Source organism: Rattus norvegicus, chromosome 3 (genome assembly GCF_036323735.1).
Source record: "Rattus norvegicus strain BN/NHsdMcwi chromosome 3, GRCr8, whole genome shotgun sequence".
In the NCBI taxonomy this organism is placed as follows: domain Eukaryota; kingdom Metazoa; phylum Chordata; class Mammalia; order Rodentia; family Muridae; genus Rattus; species Rattus norvegicus.
Window position 1 is genome coordinate 36,742,325 of NC_086021.1, and position 15,026 is coordinate 36,757,350.

At 46.8% G+C, this 15,026-nt stretch overlaps 1 protein-coding gene across 19 annotated transcripts in view; it reads right to left on the bottom strand.

The window, feature by feature from the left end:
• Positions 1-15,026, bottom strand: part of Garnl3 (GTPase activating Rap/RanGAP domain-like 3) — a 143,624-nt gene that overhangs the window by 55,937 nt on the left and 72,661 nt on the right. For all 19 annotated transcript variants that reach the window (XR_010064757.1, XR_010064759.1, XR_010064758.1 and 16 more), the window contains 4 exons: positions 13,164-13,282; positions 7,689-7,753; positions 6,576-6,639; positions 2,813-2,839 (listed from right to left, as the gene is read on the bottom strand). Coding sequence is in view for 16 of the 19 variants with exons in the window: in XM_039106188.2 (XP_038962116.1) it covers positions 2,813-2,839; positions 6,576-6,639; positions 7,689-7,753; positions 13,164-13,282 (275 nt within the window). In the remaining 3 variants the exon portion in view is untranslated. The remainder of the gene's footprint in view (positions 1-2,812; positions 2,840-6,575; positions 6,640-7,688; positions 7,754-13,163; positions 13,283-15,026) is intronic.

Below are 15,026 nucleotides of genomic sequence, written 5' to 3' on the forward strand. Positions count from 1 at the left end.
AAGTGTGTCACTGTAGGGGCGGGCTTTGAGAGCCTCCTCCTAGCTGCCTAAGGATCCATCCAGTCTTCTCCTGGTTATAGCTGGATCAAGGTGTAGAACTCTGAGCTCCTTCTCTAGCACCATTTCTGCCTGGAAGCCGCTATGCGTCCTGCTATGATGATAATGGACTGAACCTCTGACACTGTAAGCCAGCCCCAATCAAATGTCCCAATATGAGTTGCCTTGGTCATGGTGTCTCTCCACAGCAATGGAAACCCTAACTAAGACAGGATCTCTTGAAATAACCTGGTGCCTGAGGCTTCTCAGATGATGCCCACGTTGACTAGAAAGCACTCATCTGTTTTCAGAAACCAGGGTCAACATAGTGAGCTGTCTTATACTTTAGGAGAGGTAGTTTGATCTGGGACTACCTGATCATAACAGGCCATTTTGAGTTGTCATCCTCTGGCTCTGGGTACTGAACATGGCTTTACCATGCATGCTAGGCATATACTCTACCACTGAGCTCTAGCCCCCAATGGACTACTTTGGAAGAAGCCACTATTCACATCAGCGCTTCATGAGCTCTGGATTTGGAGGGATATAGGGAGCTTTCTAGGTCCCAAGTTCAGTCTGGGCCACCAGAGGAAGCTGCCTATTGGAGAGTTAAGGTACTGATTTTCTCAGGTCACAGTCCTGCTCAGACACACAAACAGGCCACATTTGTCATTTATATTTATTTAAAAGTTAAAATATTTATTTTTATTTTATGCATATATTTGTTTGCCTGCCTATATGTGTACTACATGTGTGCTTTGTACCTGTGGTGTCCCTGGAACTGGATTCACAGATGGTTGTAAGTCACTGTGTGGGTGCCAGGAACTGTGGACTCAAGTCTTCTGTAAAAGCAGCCAGTGCTCTTAACTGCTGACCCACCTCTCCAGCCCCTACTTCTAATTTTATCTATGGAATTAATACTCCAAATTATATTCCTTTTTAGAAAAGTGAAATCTGAGCAGAAAGTTCTAATGAATCCAGAAGAACCATTGGAACTGAGGAAGGATGGCCTTATTTAAGACAGCATGGCTGGGGGGCTGGGGATTTGGCTCAGTGGTAGAGCGCTTGCCTAGGAAGCGCAAGGCCCTGGGTTCGGTCCCCAGCTCCAAAAAAAGAACAAAAAAAAAAAAGAACAAAAAAAAAAAAAAAAAAAAAAAAAAAAGAAAGAAAAGACAGCATGGCTGGGTCCTTGATACTGTTGCTTGGTCCTTGATACTTGGCTTGTATTATAACACAGCCAGAGTCACCTGAAAGGAGGGAGCCTTCATTGAGAAAGGACATCCATAAGATTTGGCTGTAAGTCATTTTCTTTCTTTTTCTTTCTTTTTTTTTTTCCAGAGCTGGGGACCGAACCCAGGGCCTTGCGCTTCCTAGGCAAGCGCTCTACCACTGAGCTAAATCCCCAACCCCTGTAAGTCATTTTCTTAATTAGCGATTGTGGGAGAGGGCCCATCTCACTGTGGGTGGCGCCACCCGTGGGCTGTTGGTCCTGAGTTGTATAAAGAAAGCAGGCTGAGCAAGCCATGCTAGGCAGGCCATGCTGAGCAAGCCATGCTGAGCAAGCCATGCTAGGCAGGCCAGTAATAATCAGCAACCCTCCATGGCTTATACATCAGCCCCTGCTCTCTCTGAGTCCCCGCCCTGACATCCTTCAGTGATGGTCAGTGATGCATGAGAGGTAAACCCTTTCCTTGCCAACCTCTGGTCATCGTGTTTATCACTAGCCAAGACAGACGGCCTTTTGTAGGCATGGGGTTCTGCCTGCTCACAGCTCACTGGTTTACCTGGTGTGTACTGTAGCACAAGACACTGAATCTCCCGTGGGGACGCCAGTCTGTGCAGTCATGAACACACAAAACACGGGCACCACGCCACCAGCTTCACTTTACTAAGTAGCTAATCTCTCAGGAACATCACCACTGCTCCTTACTAGGCTTCCCCCGCCCATCATCACAACTCACGGTTTACCACTAGAATGGACTAGAGTTAAGGTCAATGCTCCCAACTGATTCTAGCTGTGGGATTAAATGGGAACGCTTGGGACACTCATCTCTCAGAAAGCTCCCATGAATGATGACCTCTGCTCACCCCTTCCCAAGTTATCAACAAGGGACATTTGCCTCTTCAAGTAAACAGTCCCTTAGTAAAGAGACAAAATTGAGATCTGGCCTGTACAGTGTAGGCCAGAAATGAACCAGATGCTGCCACCACATTGGAGTGCTCCTAACAAGTGCACTGCAACACATTTGAATTCAGGGCATTTTATAAAGATGCGTCAGCTAGGTGAGGTGACAGATTAGGCTTGGGGTATCAGGGAAATGGAGGAGTCAGGATTTTACCAAGTTTGACCCAAACAACTAGATAAATGATATTTCCATTTCTGCTGTGGGTAATATACTCAGTTATCTGGTGATAACATGCTGTATATCTCTCTCTCACACACACAGGTGCACAGTCACATGCACACACCTACTCGCACACACTTAAAACGGGAGTAACAGAACGAAGCCTGCAGACATCTAATGCATAGGCATCCTACTAGATGGAAATGAGCCCCTCTGTACAATACATTCATAGATGTATGCAGATTTAAGTAAATTTTTCTATTTATAGATGACTGTATGGAAAATTCTTCAGGAGACCTTGGAAAGCCCATTTAGCCAAACCTCTTTGTGAGAACGAGCTCATACTGCAAATGCACAGAAGTCTGACTCAGAGAGAAGGCTGTGCTCACAGTGAAGGTGACAGAGAATAAATATGTTCATAAACCACTTACCTCTTGCTCTTCCAGAACCAGCAAGTCCTGTCAAGCAAAGATTCAGAAGTTATGTTTATGTCATAGTAATTAGTGGATTTTGGCTCTCTGTGAAAGCCAAGCATGACATAGTCACATGATTTGATGTTATGATGTTTTGGAAATAATAGAAGTTGGTTATGGGATCTCTCTTTAAGGGAAATGAAATCAAAAGTAAACAACAACAGAAAACAAAACTCTGGCTGGACACACATCCCTCAGGGATCTCTGACGGACAGTAGTGCTCACCCTCCCTGAATCAAGCACACTTCCTGCTTCAAGACAAAACTTCTTTAAAAGGAGACAACATTGAGAAACAGAGAGCTCAATACCGGTGTCAAAGGCTGATAGCCAGGGTAGATGTCTGGTTCACACACATCCCATTACTTGCCCAACATCTAGTCAGCTGCCTGAAGAGACCCTCTCCTAAGATCAAATGGGGCACGGTGACCCTAAAGAAGCCTGGCTTTGAGTCCTTGCTCTGCTCCCTCCAGCTGTGCTTGGGTACAGATTATTTGACCTGTGTCTATTCCTTACTCATGGTTCAAGGATAAGCAGGTCACTATGGAGAATGACAGGGTGAGAGTGGGGGATGCCTTTCATATGACCTCAGGCCATCTTCCCGTCTCACGCCCAGTTACTTCACAGTAAACTCCTGAAGAAGCTGGTGAGCGGATCCCAAAGGTTCTCATAGAGGTCACTGGGTGAGTGCAGGTGGGGAAGGTGGATCCTGGAAAGTCATGGCTGCTGGCTGGTGAGAACAGAGAGGAAGAGGTCCAGGAGAGAGGTGGATGAGACTAAGGGACCCTCATCCTCTGTATCAACCGGGGAGCTGACAGTTCCTAAAGAGGTATGCAAGTCACACAAAATCCTCCATTTTTGGTAACATAAGGGCTCTTTTGTTCAGAATTCAGCCATCTGAATCCCAGGGAAAAAAACAAGCCTGCTCTGTGTTTTAGACTTTGAGACACATTTCATATTTGCATGCCATTACACACTTCACTGAAAGATACTCTCTTCCAGAATTTCCTTTGATGGCAACCACCCAGCCATGCAGCCCCTCATTCCAGAATTACAGGTAAGGAATTGGCGATTCAGTGGGCTCAGGTTAAGGTCACATGGTCTGGTTCTTCTGACACCTGCAAGGGCACAGCCACGGTGAATGAGACACAGGGACTTCCCAACTGCCTTTAGTCCAGCGGGCCTCAGAACTGGGGCATTTGGCTACAGCCCCTGGCCTGGTGACAGGACTTTCCTCAGTGGCCAGGCTCTGGGAGCAGCCTTGCAATAGGAGTCCCCAGGGTCTCAACATTCAGCCCTGGCAGCAGGAGGGATGCCACGGGCCACCAGGCCACACTTTCTTTTGCAGCCTCCTTGCTTTGGATTCTATCTGCTTAGGAGAGGGTGCTCCTGCCAGGCATTGTGGTCTACCAATGTCCCACTCGACAGCATCAAATTGTAAAAAAACTTTCATTTCTGGATTTGTAGGTACCAACTAGGTCTCTTTTTGTTGTTTTCCGGTTTGTAATTTCATCCTGGAAGGTCTATTTTATATCAGTAATGGTATTTCTTAGTATAGTTCTGTTGGTGATTATTCTTTGTGTCTGTTTATACATGTTTGTTACATACATATGTACATATGTAGACACGTGTGTGCCACAGATTGTATGTGATGCCAGAAGATAAGTTGTGGTGCTGGTTCTCATGTTCTACATCGTCTGAAACTGGCTGTCCTATTGTTTCCACTGTGACGGGCTAGCTGCCCCACAGGCCTCTGAAGATCCGCCGGTCTCTGCCTTTCATCTTGCTGTAGGAGTGCTGGGACTGTGAACTACGACTTTAGCTACTGCTTTAAGTGGGCTCTGGGGATCTGAAATCCGTCTTCAAACTTGTGCCAGCTCCTGGTATTGTCTTTTATGGAATTTTGATTTTGATTATTAGTTTGTTGCTAATGTTAAGTTCTAAAAAAACCAAAATATTAGGTTTAAGAGTGCCTGGTTTTCCAGGCAGCGGTGGTGCACGCCTTTAATCTCAGCACTCAAGAGGCAGAGGGTGGTGGCTCTCTAAGTTCCAGGCCAGCTGGACTACAGAGGGAATTCCAGGACAGCCAGGGCTACACAGGAACCCTGTTTCCAAAACCAAATTGGTTTTACATGTACTTAAAAAGCCAAGAAGTGCTTTAAAGTTGAGGTTTCCTTCTGTATGTTCTTATTTATCCATAGTCATCAGGAAAAGTTAGCTTCAACTATCTAGATGCAAAGGTGGTAGAGAGGGGCAGGAAGATAACACACATGCCCACCTCTCCCACTTCTCCAAAGCCAACTTAACCACACGCCACGCATCGCCTCCGGGAGGATTTGGGTCAAGAAAAAACACCACTGCATCCTAGCAAGGAGAGGTAGAGGGACAGCGCCTTCCTGCTCACACCGAGGCTGGTTCAGCTCCTGTTCACCCCGTGAGTCCTGTGACTGACAGGGTTTCTAACAGTCATGTGTAGAAGCTGGGGACAGCTCTGAGAGTGTGACTGTTGTGAGAGAAAGGCACCCCTGGGCAGCTCCTCCAGGACTTTGGGGTGGGGCCTTTGGAGTGGGCTAGTCAAGGTGACGAGAGGGAACGAAGCAAGAATCGGTTCTTATACCTGGTGTGGGAGTATTCCTGTTGCTCAGTCCTCCAGAGGCTAGGGAGGAAGGACATGAGCTTGAGGTCACCCTGAGGTGTGAAGTGAGTTCTCGGGTAGCATGGGCCATATGGTAAGACCCTGCATTTAAAAAGTCCAAGTTGTATTATGAAGTACTAAGGCACATTGCTACTGATATAGTTATAAGTCTAATTTGTTTTTAAGGCTGCCATAACCACTTTAAGCATAGCACAGCTTAGTTTGCTTAGTTTAATCTAACACTAAATTTTGCCTGAGTTTATTCTAGCAGTGTACAAGTACTATTTAATTGTGTTTTGTTTTGTTTGGTTTGGTGCCTCTCTCTCTCTCTCTCTCTCTCTCTCTCTCTCTCTCTCTGTGTGTGTGTGTGTGTGTGTGTGTGTGTGTGTGTGTGTGTGTGTAATGCACACATGTGCTTTGCAGCACAGAGGACAATCAGAGGACAACTTACAGGAGTCAGTCCTCCCCTTCTACCCTGCCAGTCCTCATGGTTGAACAAACAATATTTTACAAATTAAAGGAAAGGAAAGGCATGAGAATATTCAACTCTGTATGTTGAGTTAAGCAAAGTCGAAAGGCAATGGGTAGCCTTAGTGTGAAAGCTCACCTTGAAGGCATACAGAAAAAAACTGTATCATCCATTCTGATCAGTCCTCTACCGCTCTCTTGAGTCATTTCCCCACAAATGAACACATTCACCTCACTCAGCACAGGCCCCCCAATGCCTCCTGGACACAACTCCAGGCCTCCTCTCCAGCCTCTTTGCCATCTAACTCTGGCACAACCTGAGCTCAGCTTTGCTCTCTTGACCAGCATCCTGGTGAGGATGGCTACAGTTTGACCAGCATCCTGGTGAGGATGGCTACAGTTTTAAGTTTTCAGAGCTAAACTGATTACAGCTACATGACAAAGGTTATATATACATAAAAGACAAATATATATGTATATTTAAACCTGACAACCTGACCTCAATTATGACACCACACTTCCTCCCTCTCCCTGGGCAGACTAGCCTGCCCTATCATTCTGGTAAGGTGAGATCGCATCTATGCAAGTTATAAAACCGTAAAGCCCCATGGCTTCCTTTACCTTTTGTATCTCAGGATGAAAAATTTCCCTAGGTCCTTTCTCAAACTTGTCCAGGTTCATGGCACTGAAACAGAGCAGAGTGAGCTGGTGAGGCAGGGACTGAAGCAACAGGGAGTGAGGCACAGTTTCTCTGGATAGATGATATTATCGGAAGAATCGTGGTAGATTCTCTGAACGGCCTGACACACTGGGAATGTAAATCAGCAAGGGAGGGGAGAATGAGTGAATCCTCGAGCTTCAATTGCCACATGTGACTGTCCCCCAGGGCACTCGTGCAGTTAGAGGCAGTCATCAGGGACTCCTCACTGTTCTCCCAGACTGCTATTGACTTATTTGTTGTCCGTCATTGGCAATTTCATATAGCATATGATACTCTTTACCTCCAAACCCCAAAGCCATAGAGACCTAGGTCTAAATCTTGTAGACTCCTGACTCTGCTGAATCCCTCCTGCTCCCCGAGGCCCTCATTCCTCATAGGCGAATGGAGACAACTATAGATGGACTTTGTGCAGTGGAGTTAGTCACTGAGAAAATGCTAGGCAAACAGTCGTGTCTGACACAGAAGCTACTGTCACCAGGGTGTCATATCTTATCTGGGGACAGTGACAGCCTCCATCTGGGGAACAGCTTTCCCCAGGCCTAGGAAAGAGATGAGAGGGAGGTGGGGAGCCAGGGGCAGCAGCCAGATGTGGCAATCCTCTCACTCGCTGTTCAGCGAAGAATAAAGCACCCCCAGGGAGCCGCTGCTGACATCTGGGCTTCTACTGCAAAGTATAAAAAGAAAATGAAAACCATTTTTTGATTTTTTTCTAAGCCCGAAGTATCCAAGTGAACACAAGAAAAAAAAAATAGCAGTGGGCAAAGAATGTGCGCACAGAGAGAGGCTCAGGAGCCATGGCCAGATAGATCTGCAGGATATTGAATATGCGATCCCTCTTTGAACCTCCACTTTATCACCTGTGACAGTGACGGTCCTGCCGTCTGGGGCTACCTTGAAGACTCTAGGAGGGAACGACTGGCTTGTTAATCAAAGGAAGCTAATGCACAAGGACCCTAGGAACAGGCAATCCATAGAGGCCTCCACGCTGTGTGGGCTCTGTCCTGAATACTCACCTTAAGATGGACTTCACAGACAGCGTTTTGGTGGGACTGTAGGGGAGGCATATTTTTTGCGTACCCTGGAAGAATCAAAGAACCAGTGAGTGATGAGTCCAGCACCCTTCACCTCGTAAGAGCCTCACCTGCTCACTGTGGTGGGACCAGGCCTGTGTGTTTGAATTCTTCTTTAAGGGTGGATATGGAAATAAACATTCTACATAGGGGAAAAAAAAAAAACCCTGCCCCGGCTGACCACACCCTCCCTCTGGTTACATATTTCTGGTTCTGAGCAGAACTCTTCAACATATCAGCCCTCAGCATCTTGGTGCCATGGTGCACAGCTGAGCCATCTGCTACAGTCTGGATATAAAACACACAACTGCCCATGTGTTAAAGACTATGTCACTAGTCTGCGTCACTATTAGAAGGTGCTAGAAGCTTTCAGAGCTGGATCTTGTGGGAAGTCTCAGGTCACTGGGGTGATGTGCTCTCAAATGGGGATGTAGACCCCTGGTCTCTTGGTTCCAAGTGGCCATGAGGTGAACAGCGTCGTCTGGCTCCACAGACCCTGCTGTGAGGTATCGCTTCACCACCAGCTCCAGAGCGCGGACAGATGACCAAGGTCTGAAGCCCCCACAGCTGTGAGCCAACACAGACCTTCCTCTTTTCATGGATGCCACCATCTCTGCTTAACAGAAACCCACGAACCACACCATCTAATCTGCTGAAAGGGGATTTGTTTGGTCTCTGAGCTAAAAATCAACTAAAGCCCAAACAACCCAAAAGTCTGTGTTTGTTCAATGAGACTCAAGTACCGTGTCACCAGGTCAAAGATCCTTAACCAGAAGTCACCCAAATCTTCAGCAAGGATTTCCTAATGTTTCCATTGCAGGCTTATTTAAGTCATTTGTTCATTTAATAAGAACTCACTGTGCTAACTCATAGGAAGGGCTGGATAATTTCTTATCTATTGCACAGGACCAAGGAGCTGGCCAATGGTCCCGTTCTAGACCACCCAGACCAGATGAGTTGGTCTAACCGTCTCTCCCCACCACCTACACAGGAGCTCCACAGAGAGCAGATGAGGTCATCAAATGGAACCCACTCAAAGGCTACTTTGTAATTCTGGCAAATCATAATACTGGCATCACTAACCACCAGGAAAGGGTCGGGACATCTTTGCAGGAAATGAACAAAGAAGTAAATACTTGTCTTGTGTGTTGTGGGACACTTCTATCAGCTTCTCTGTCCAAGCCATGATCAAGCCTGGGGGTAGAGGTCCTTGGCCTTTTCCAGCCTGTGATCTCTGTTAGTAAAGAAACCAATGGACTTAGAGACCCGACTCTCGCCACTGGTCATGAACAATTATCCCCATGTTGGGCCCTCTACCCTATTCCTGGGCTCTTCACTGGACCAACCTGCCTTTGCCATACAGATTAGAAACACCGTCAAACTCACTTTTTAAACTTCCCAGGTCCCACTACCCGGAGCTGAGCTCTTCCTGTGGCTGCTCAGCTACATAGGAGGCTGACCTGCTCCAGGTGCCTCAGCTCTGTGCCTCTGCTTAGCCTCCTCCTCCCCACCTCCTCATCAAACACACCAGAAGCGACTCTAAAGGCAAGCCCAGAACAGCTTGTGTTAGGTGACAGTGACACCTTCACAAGTAACTATGTGCACAGGAGCCTGGGCCTTGCAGACTCTGAACTTACGGTTTTCTTCACTACACCCTGGCAAAGTTCTCTCTTCCCATCTCCTGTTTACAGCTTTCCAGAGTCAATACTCAGATAAAACCACCCTACTTTCAGGTGGAAACATCAAATGCCATAAGTAGAAGTCAGTAGGTATCAGGCAACCAGAGGCAAGCACTGTGCAGGCTCAGAAGAACAGGCTGGGTGTCACCTAGTCCATGTAATAATGCACATGTGCACGTATGCACGCATGCTTGCATGTGTACATGTGAGTGCACATGCCTTTGCACACCCGTGTGCACTTGCAGAGACTCCCAGAAGCGTGCTGGGACAGGCTGAGCAGACAGACGTTGATCTTCCTCTGTTCACCTGCTGTACTGTCTGGATGGAGTTTCTCCAGTGAGTTCGAGTTGTTTCTATATATAATCTTCCCATGTGTTTAGACGGGAGCCAGCACAGTGCTGGGCTTTACCCTGGTTCCATTCCCAACACCTAAAAACCCAAGCATATATACACAGAACAGGCCGCTTACAGTAGGGCTATACATTTTGCTGTTCTAACTGCATTTAACCTGAGACAGCACAAACCTTTGTGCACTGGAATGGGCGGAGCCTCATATTTGTACTTCCCACAACCCCTAGTGCTAGCTTCCAGTTCCTGGAACTTTGTAACTGGCTTCTGTCAACATTCTGACTTTACTTTTCTCACTTCTCTTTAATATATCATTCGTAGCTAGGAGCAAACGCTTACCCTGCTGTTGGCCCACAGGTTTAGCATCTACAGGAGAGGCTTTAGATGAAGGCATGGGCACTTGTCAGTGGACGGGGCTAATGCTCTTGATGGGCAGCCCTGGGCTGCTTTCATGGTAGTCACACTCACACTTCTCTAACCGTGGCCAAGAGAAGTTCCACAAAATACTATTTATTGTCTGTTAATCTTTATTCCTTTTGCCTGGAAAACTCCTCATCTCCTGTTCTACTTTGCCAGTGCCTACAGCCTTTATCCTTCAGATCCTCGTGTGCAAGCTCTCTCTGACCTCATTTACCGGGGTCTCAGTATCTCCATTAGCTTTGTTGCCTAGAGGGTGCTGACCATGGTTGCTATTAATACAGACAACTGCTTCAGAAATGGAAACAAGTCAGCTTTCCCCTGCATTTGTCCTGCCCGCCCTTCCTGAATACCCACCAACCAACATAGGTGATGTCAAGAAGAAAGAAGACAGGACATCAAGGAAATTCTTTCTAGAAAGCAGAAGAGGTTGGAAGGAAAGAAGGAAAAGAGGGGGGCTATGGGGTTAGATGCCAGACCCCGAGGGCATGGTGAAACTGCAGTTTTCCCTGTAGTGGCAGCACGGCACTGGGGCAAGAGGCTTCTTCTTAGGCAGGACCTCTCATAGGAGTCTGAAGCCCATGTGGCCCCTGTGGAGCCATGGTGAAGGGCAATAGCTGCCAGCATGGATGACTGGCAAGATACAGACATGGGACTAAGGCCATGGCTTGCAGGGGTGAGTCCGGGGTGAGTGAAAGAGCTGAGGCCCAGAGGTGAACAGAAACCTGAGACAGCCAAAGAGGATCTTCACAAGGGTCAGATAGAAAGACCCATGACTTCAGGATACAAGCTTTCCCAGGACCTAAGACACCAGAAGGGACCCACTAGTCCTCTACCAGAGGTCATGGGGGGGGGTATGCATCCCTCTGCACATAATTAATTCTATATGTAAACTTCTTACTCAAATGTGTTCTGCTGTCATGAGGTCGCAGCCCCTCCTCATATACCTAGAGACCAATTGCTAGAGGAACAGCAAGAGGGAAAGTCCAATTATCTACCCCAAACCACTCTTCCTGAGGAGGATCCTGAAAACAGAAGGGTCTGGAATGTTGTAATGAGCACACATAGGGCAAAAACAGATTGATTGATTAATTAATTACTTAATTACTTAATTAAAAAACCCAGAAACCAGAAAGTCATCTGCCTGGTGTAGAGGGTGAGGGGCTGGATGAAGGCACAGAAGTTTTTCACTATGAGAACAATGGACACTCGCTTGCGTGTGTGTCTCCCCACAACCCCGCCACTCACACGAGGCTTCTAGATGCGCTGATGGCTCTGCGTGTCACATAGGAGTGCTGGAAGCAGGATTATGACCCCATTTCTGGTGGTGACACGGGGAGGGGATGTGTTGGTCCTTTCAAATCTTTTGAGTCATTGGAAATCACCTATCCCTGTAAGCCTTGGTCTCACTCAAGTCCCTTGTTAAGGACACACCTCTGATGGAAATGAGTGAGTGAGAAACACCAAAAAAGATTTTTACCCCAAAATCGCTTCAGAAAAAGATCAATTCCTGAAAATACTATAGAAGTTTACTTAAATGGGGCGGCGGGAGACAGAGTTGTTAAGCTAGGTCCTGGAGTTAACTATTCATTCAACACAGACTCCTGGAGCTGTGATACATGGTGTGGACACTAAGGGAGACAGGAGTCAAAGATTTACACACAGAGTGAATTACGTACAGTGGCGACACCTTGGTCTCTGAGCTCTGGAGTATCTTGGTCTGTGCATAGACCATTTTATTTCTGCAGTTGCAATAGCAGTGGGTGAGATTTGCATAGTTAAGAATATATCTAGTGGTTCTCGATATCTGTGGGGTCACCTAAGGCCATCAGAAAACATGGATGTTTACATTATGATTCACAACAGTAGCAAACTTACAGTTAGGAGGTAGCAACAAAAATAGTTTTATGGTTAGGGTCACCATAACATGAGGAACCATTGGGTTCGGTCCCCAGCTCCAAAAAAAAAAAAAAAAAAAAAAAAAATGAGGAACCATGATAAAGGGTCACAGCATTAGGAAGGTTGAGAACCACTAATCTAGCATTTAGTAAGAGCATAATAAATGTTAGTTTTTATTCTTCTTATTATTTTAGCTCACTATTTTAATGTTTTTTGTATTCATTTATTATATGTAAGTACACTGTAGCTGTCTTCAGACACACCAGAAGAGGGCATCGGATCTCTTTACAGATGGTTGTGAGCCACCATGTGGTTGCTGGGAATTGAACTCAGGACCTTTGGAAGAGTAGTCGGGTGCTCTTAACCACTGAGCCATCTCTCCAGCCCCTAGCTCACTATTTTAGAAGTACCTAATCGTAATTTGTTGAATAGTAGTGGTTCCTAGAAATTTTTTCTTGGCCTTTTCTTTGTGAGATAAAGCCTCATATCCCAAACTTATGTGTAAGTGGCCTTGAAACTCCTGATTCTCTTGCCCCAACTCCCAAGTGCTGGGATTCCAGGCATGCGCCATTGCATCTGGCTTATGCAGAGTGTGGATCGGACACAGGATTTCACACAAGCTAGGCACATGCCCCATCAACAAAGCTGTATCCACAGCCTTTCTTTCTAGGTCATCTGAAATTGTTAGTTTACTGCTATACATTTATGTATACATGTAGGTGTGTAGGGGTGTGAGTGTATGTTTTAGGACAGCCAAGAGAAACCTGGTCTCAAACAACAACAACAACCCCAAAAGTAAGCTAAGATTAATGAAGTAATATGTTCCATAGAATATACTGCTATTTCCCAGAGGCCAAGACTTAGGAAGTGGCTGTGTCTAGCGTGGCTTAGAGATGGGGAGAAGCTGTTGGTAAGCTTGGAGGCCCCTGCACAGAACAGTGGGATTCTGAACCATACAATGAGAGGAATCACCTGAAAGGCACCAACTGAATGGAGATGGGGCCAAACTGCAAGGTCCCCCAGCACGTGTGCGGGTCAAGCAACAGCAAAGAACAAACACAAGTCAGGTACTCACTGTTTTCCGCCACAGAATCGCACGATACTGAGGGACACGCTGGTTATTCTGGTCAGAGAGTGTGACAGACAAGAAGAAGGGACTCTTCTCGGCATCATTTCCAATGTAATTCTGATGGACTAGAGAAGAGACAGTTGGTGACCCAGCTGGTTCCTTCAGACAGAAGTGGCCAGCACTCGCATGCTAGCCTGCGGCTGACTTGGGTAGGAGTTGAGCACTCGAATGCTAGCCCGAGGCTGACTTGGGTAGGAGTTGAGCACTCGCATGCTAGCCCGCGGCTGACTTGGGTAGGAGTTGAGCACTCGCATGCTAGCCTGCGGCTGACTTGGGTAGGAGTTGAGCGCTAATCATGCACACACTTCTCTCTGCAAGCAAGTGGCTCAGAAATGACACGTGTTTCAATGGCAACTGAGACAGGGTGAGAAATCTGCCCAGAGCCTGATGGGAAGGCTTCCCACACTAAAAATGGCCCCTTCCTCTGTATGTCGTAGTGTCAGGTGATGTCTGGAGCTACTGCAGCCACTGTATGGTCCTAAGGAGGGCAAAGCCACTGCACTAAGGTTGAGAAGCAGAAAAGGTGGAAGGTTCTAGGCCTTGCTACCACTGAACTGTTGCTGCCACCAAGCACAGAGCCTTCCCTGGCTGAGCTGTAACTTGCTGTGTCAATTATGCTGGCCTCAACCTTTGCTGGATTCCTTCTCGTTTAACCCAGTTTGAGGCTTTGTATCACCTCTTTGGATGCTGGTGGCATTCAAACTCACAGCTTTTGGCTGTGAAGCCAACACTGTGGGTGCTCTGTGCCCAGCCATGGAGAAGATGACTGACACATTTCTTTCTTGGTAAATGCTTCTATACCCTCACCCACCTAAGAACCCTGCCTGGCCAGATCTGACCTTTTTAGAATAATACTGTTACAGTTTTCCTTGTCATTATGTGCAGCATGTTGGTGTGTGTGTGTGTGTGTGTGTGTGTGTGTGTATTGCCCAAACATGTATGTGTGAGTGTGCGTGCATGCCTGTCTTAGGAAGCCAAGGGAGGATACTGGGTGTCTTGCATCACTGCTCTCAGCAGGATCTCTCGCTTGACTGGACAGTCTCCATTTTGACCACGTCACCTGCCAGTGAGCTCCCAGTATCTCCCCATGTTGGTTTTCCAGTGTGGTGTTGCAGGCATGCTCAGCCATGTCCAGATTTTTTACATGGGGCTAGGGATTTGAACTCAGGTTGTCATGTTGCAGTGCAATGGCTCTTGCCATCTGAGCCCTGCAACTGGTTTTTAAAAAGACATCACTCACTCCTACATCCTGGCTTGAGTATCATGTTCCACAATGGATCCCCTATGGCGTATCTCTGACAGTTCAAATTCACACCAGTTACTCTTGCTCTCTCCAAGTGGACAGCCTAAAACCTATGCGCAACTGAGCTCTCGGTGTGTATTAGGCACCAAGTTTTGTTATCCTTGCACCTCTCATTGGAAGGACTAGAAACAGACCCACTTTACAGACAGAGAAGCCAAGTCCAAGTCCCAAGACTAATGAGAGCAGAACCAAATGCACATCGGATCTATAGGCTCCGTGAGGGCAAAGGGTGTGGTTCACTTTGCACTGCACTTCACGGCTACATACACTGTCCACCAGACAAGTACTTGTCACTGGTGAGGGAATGTGGCAGAGTCCACAGTGTTATAGCCAAGAGGTGGCTCAGGAAACTTGTTCTCCTTCATGGTCTCAAATGAAATGCTTAAAATTCATGCAGATAGGGAACTGACCTTGCTAAGTTAAAGCCTTTTTTCCATTCTGAAAATTCTTATCTATCAAAGCACTCATTGCTATGAGCTAATTCCCTCTTAATAAGGGATTAAAAC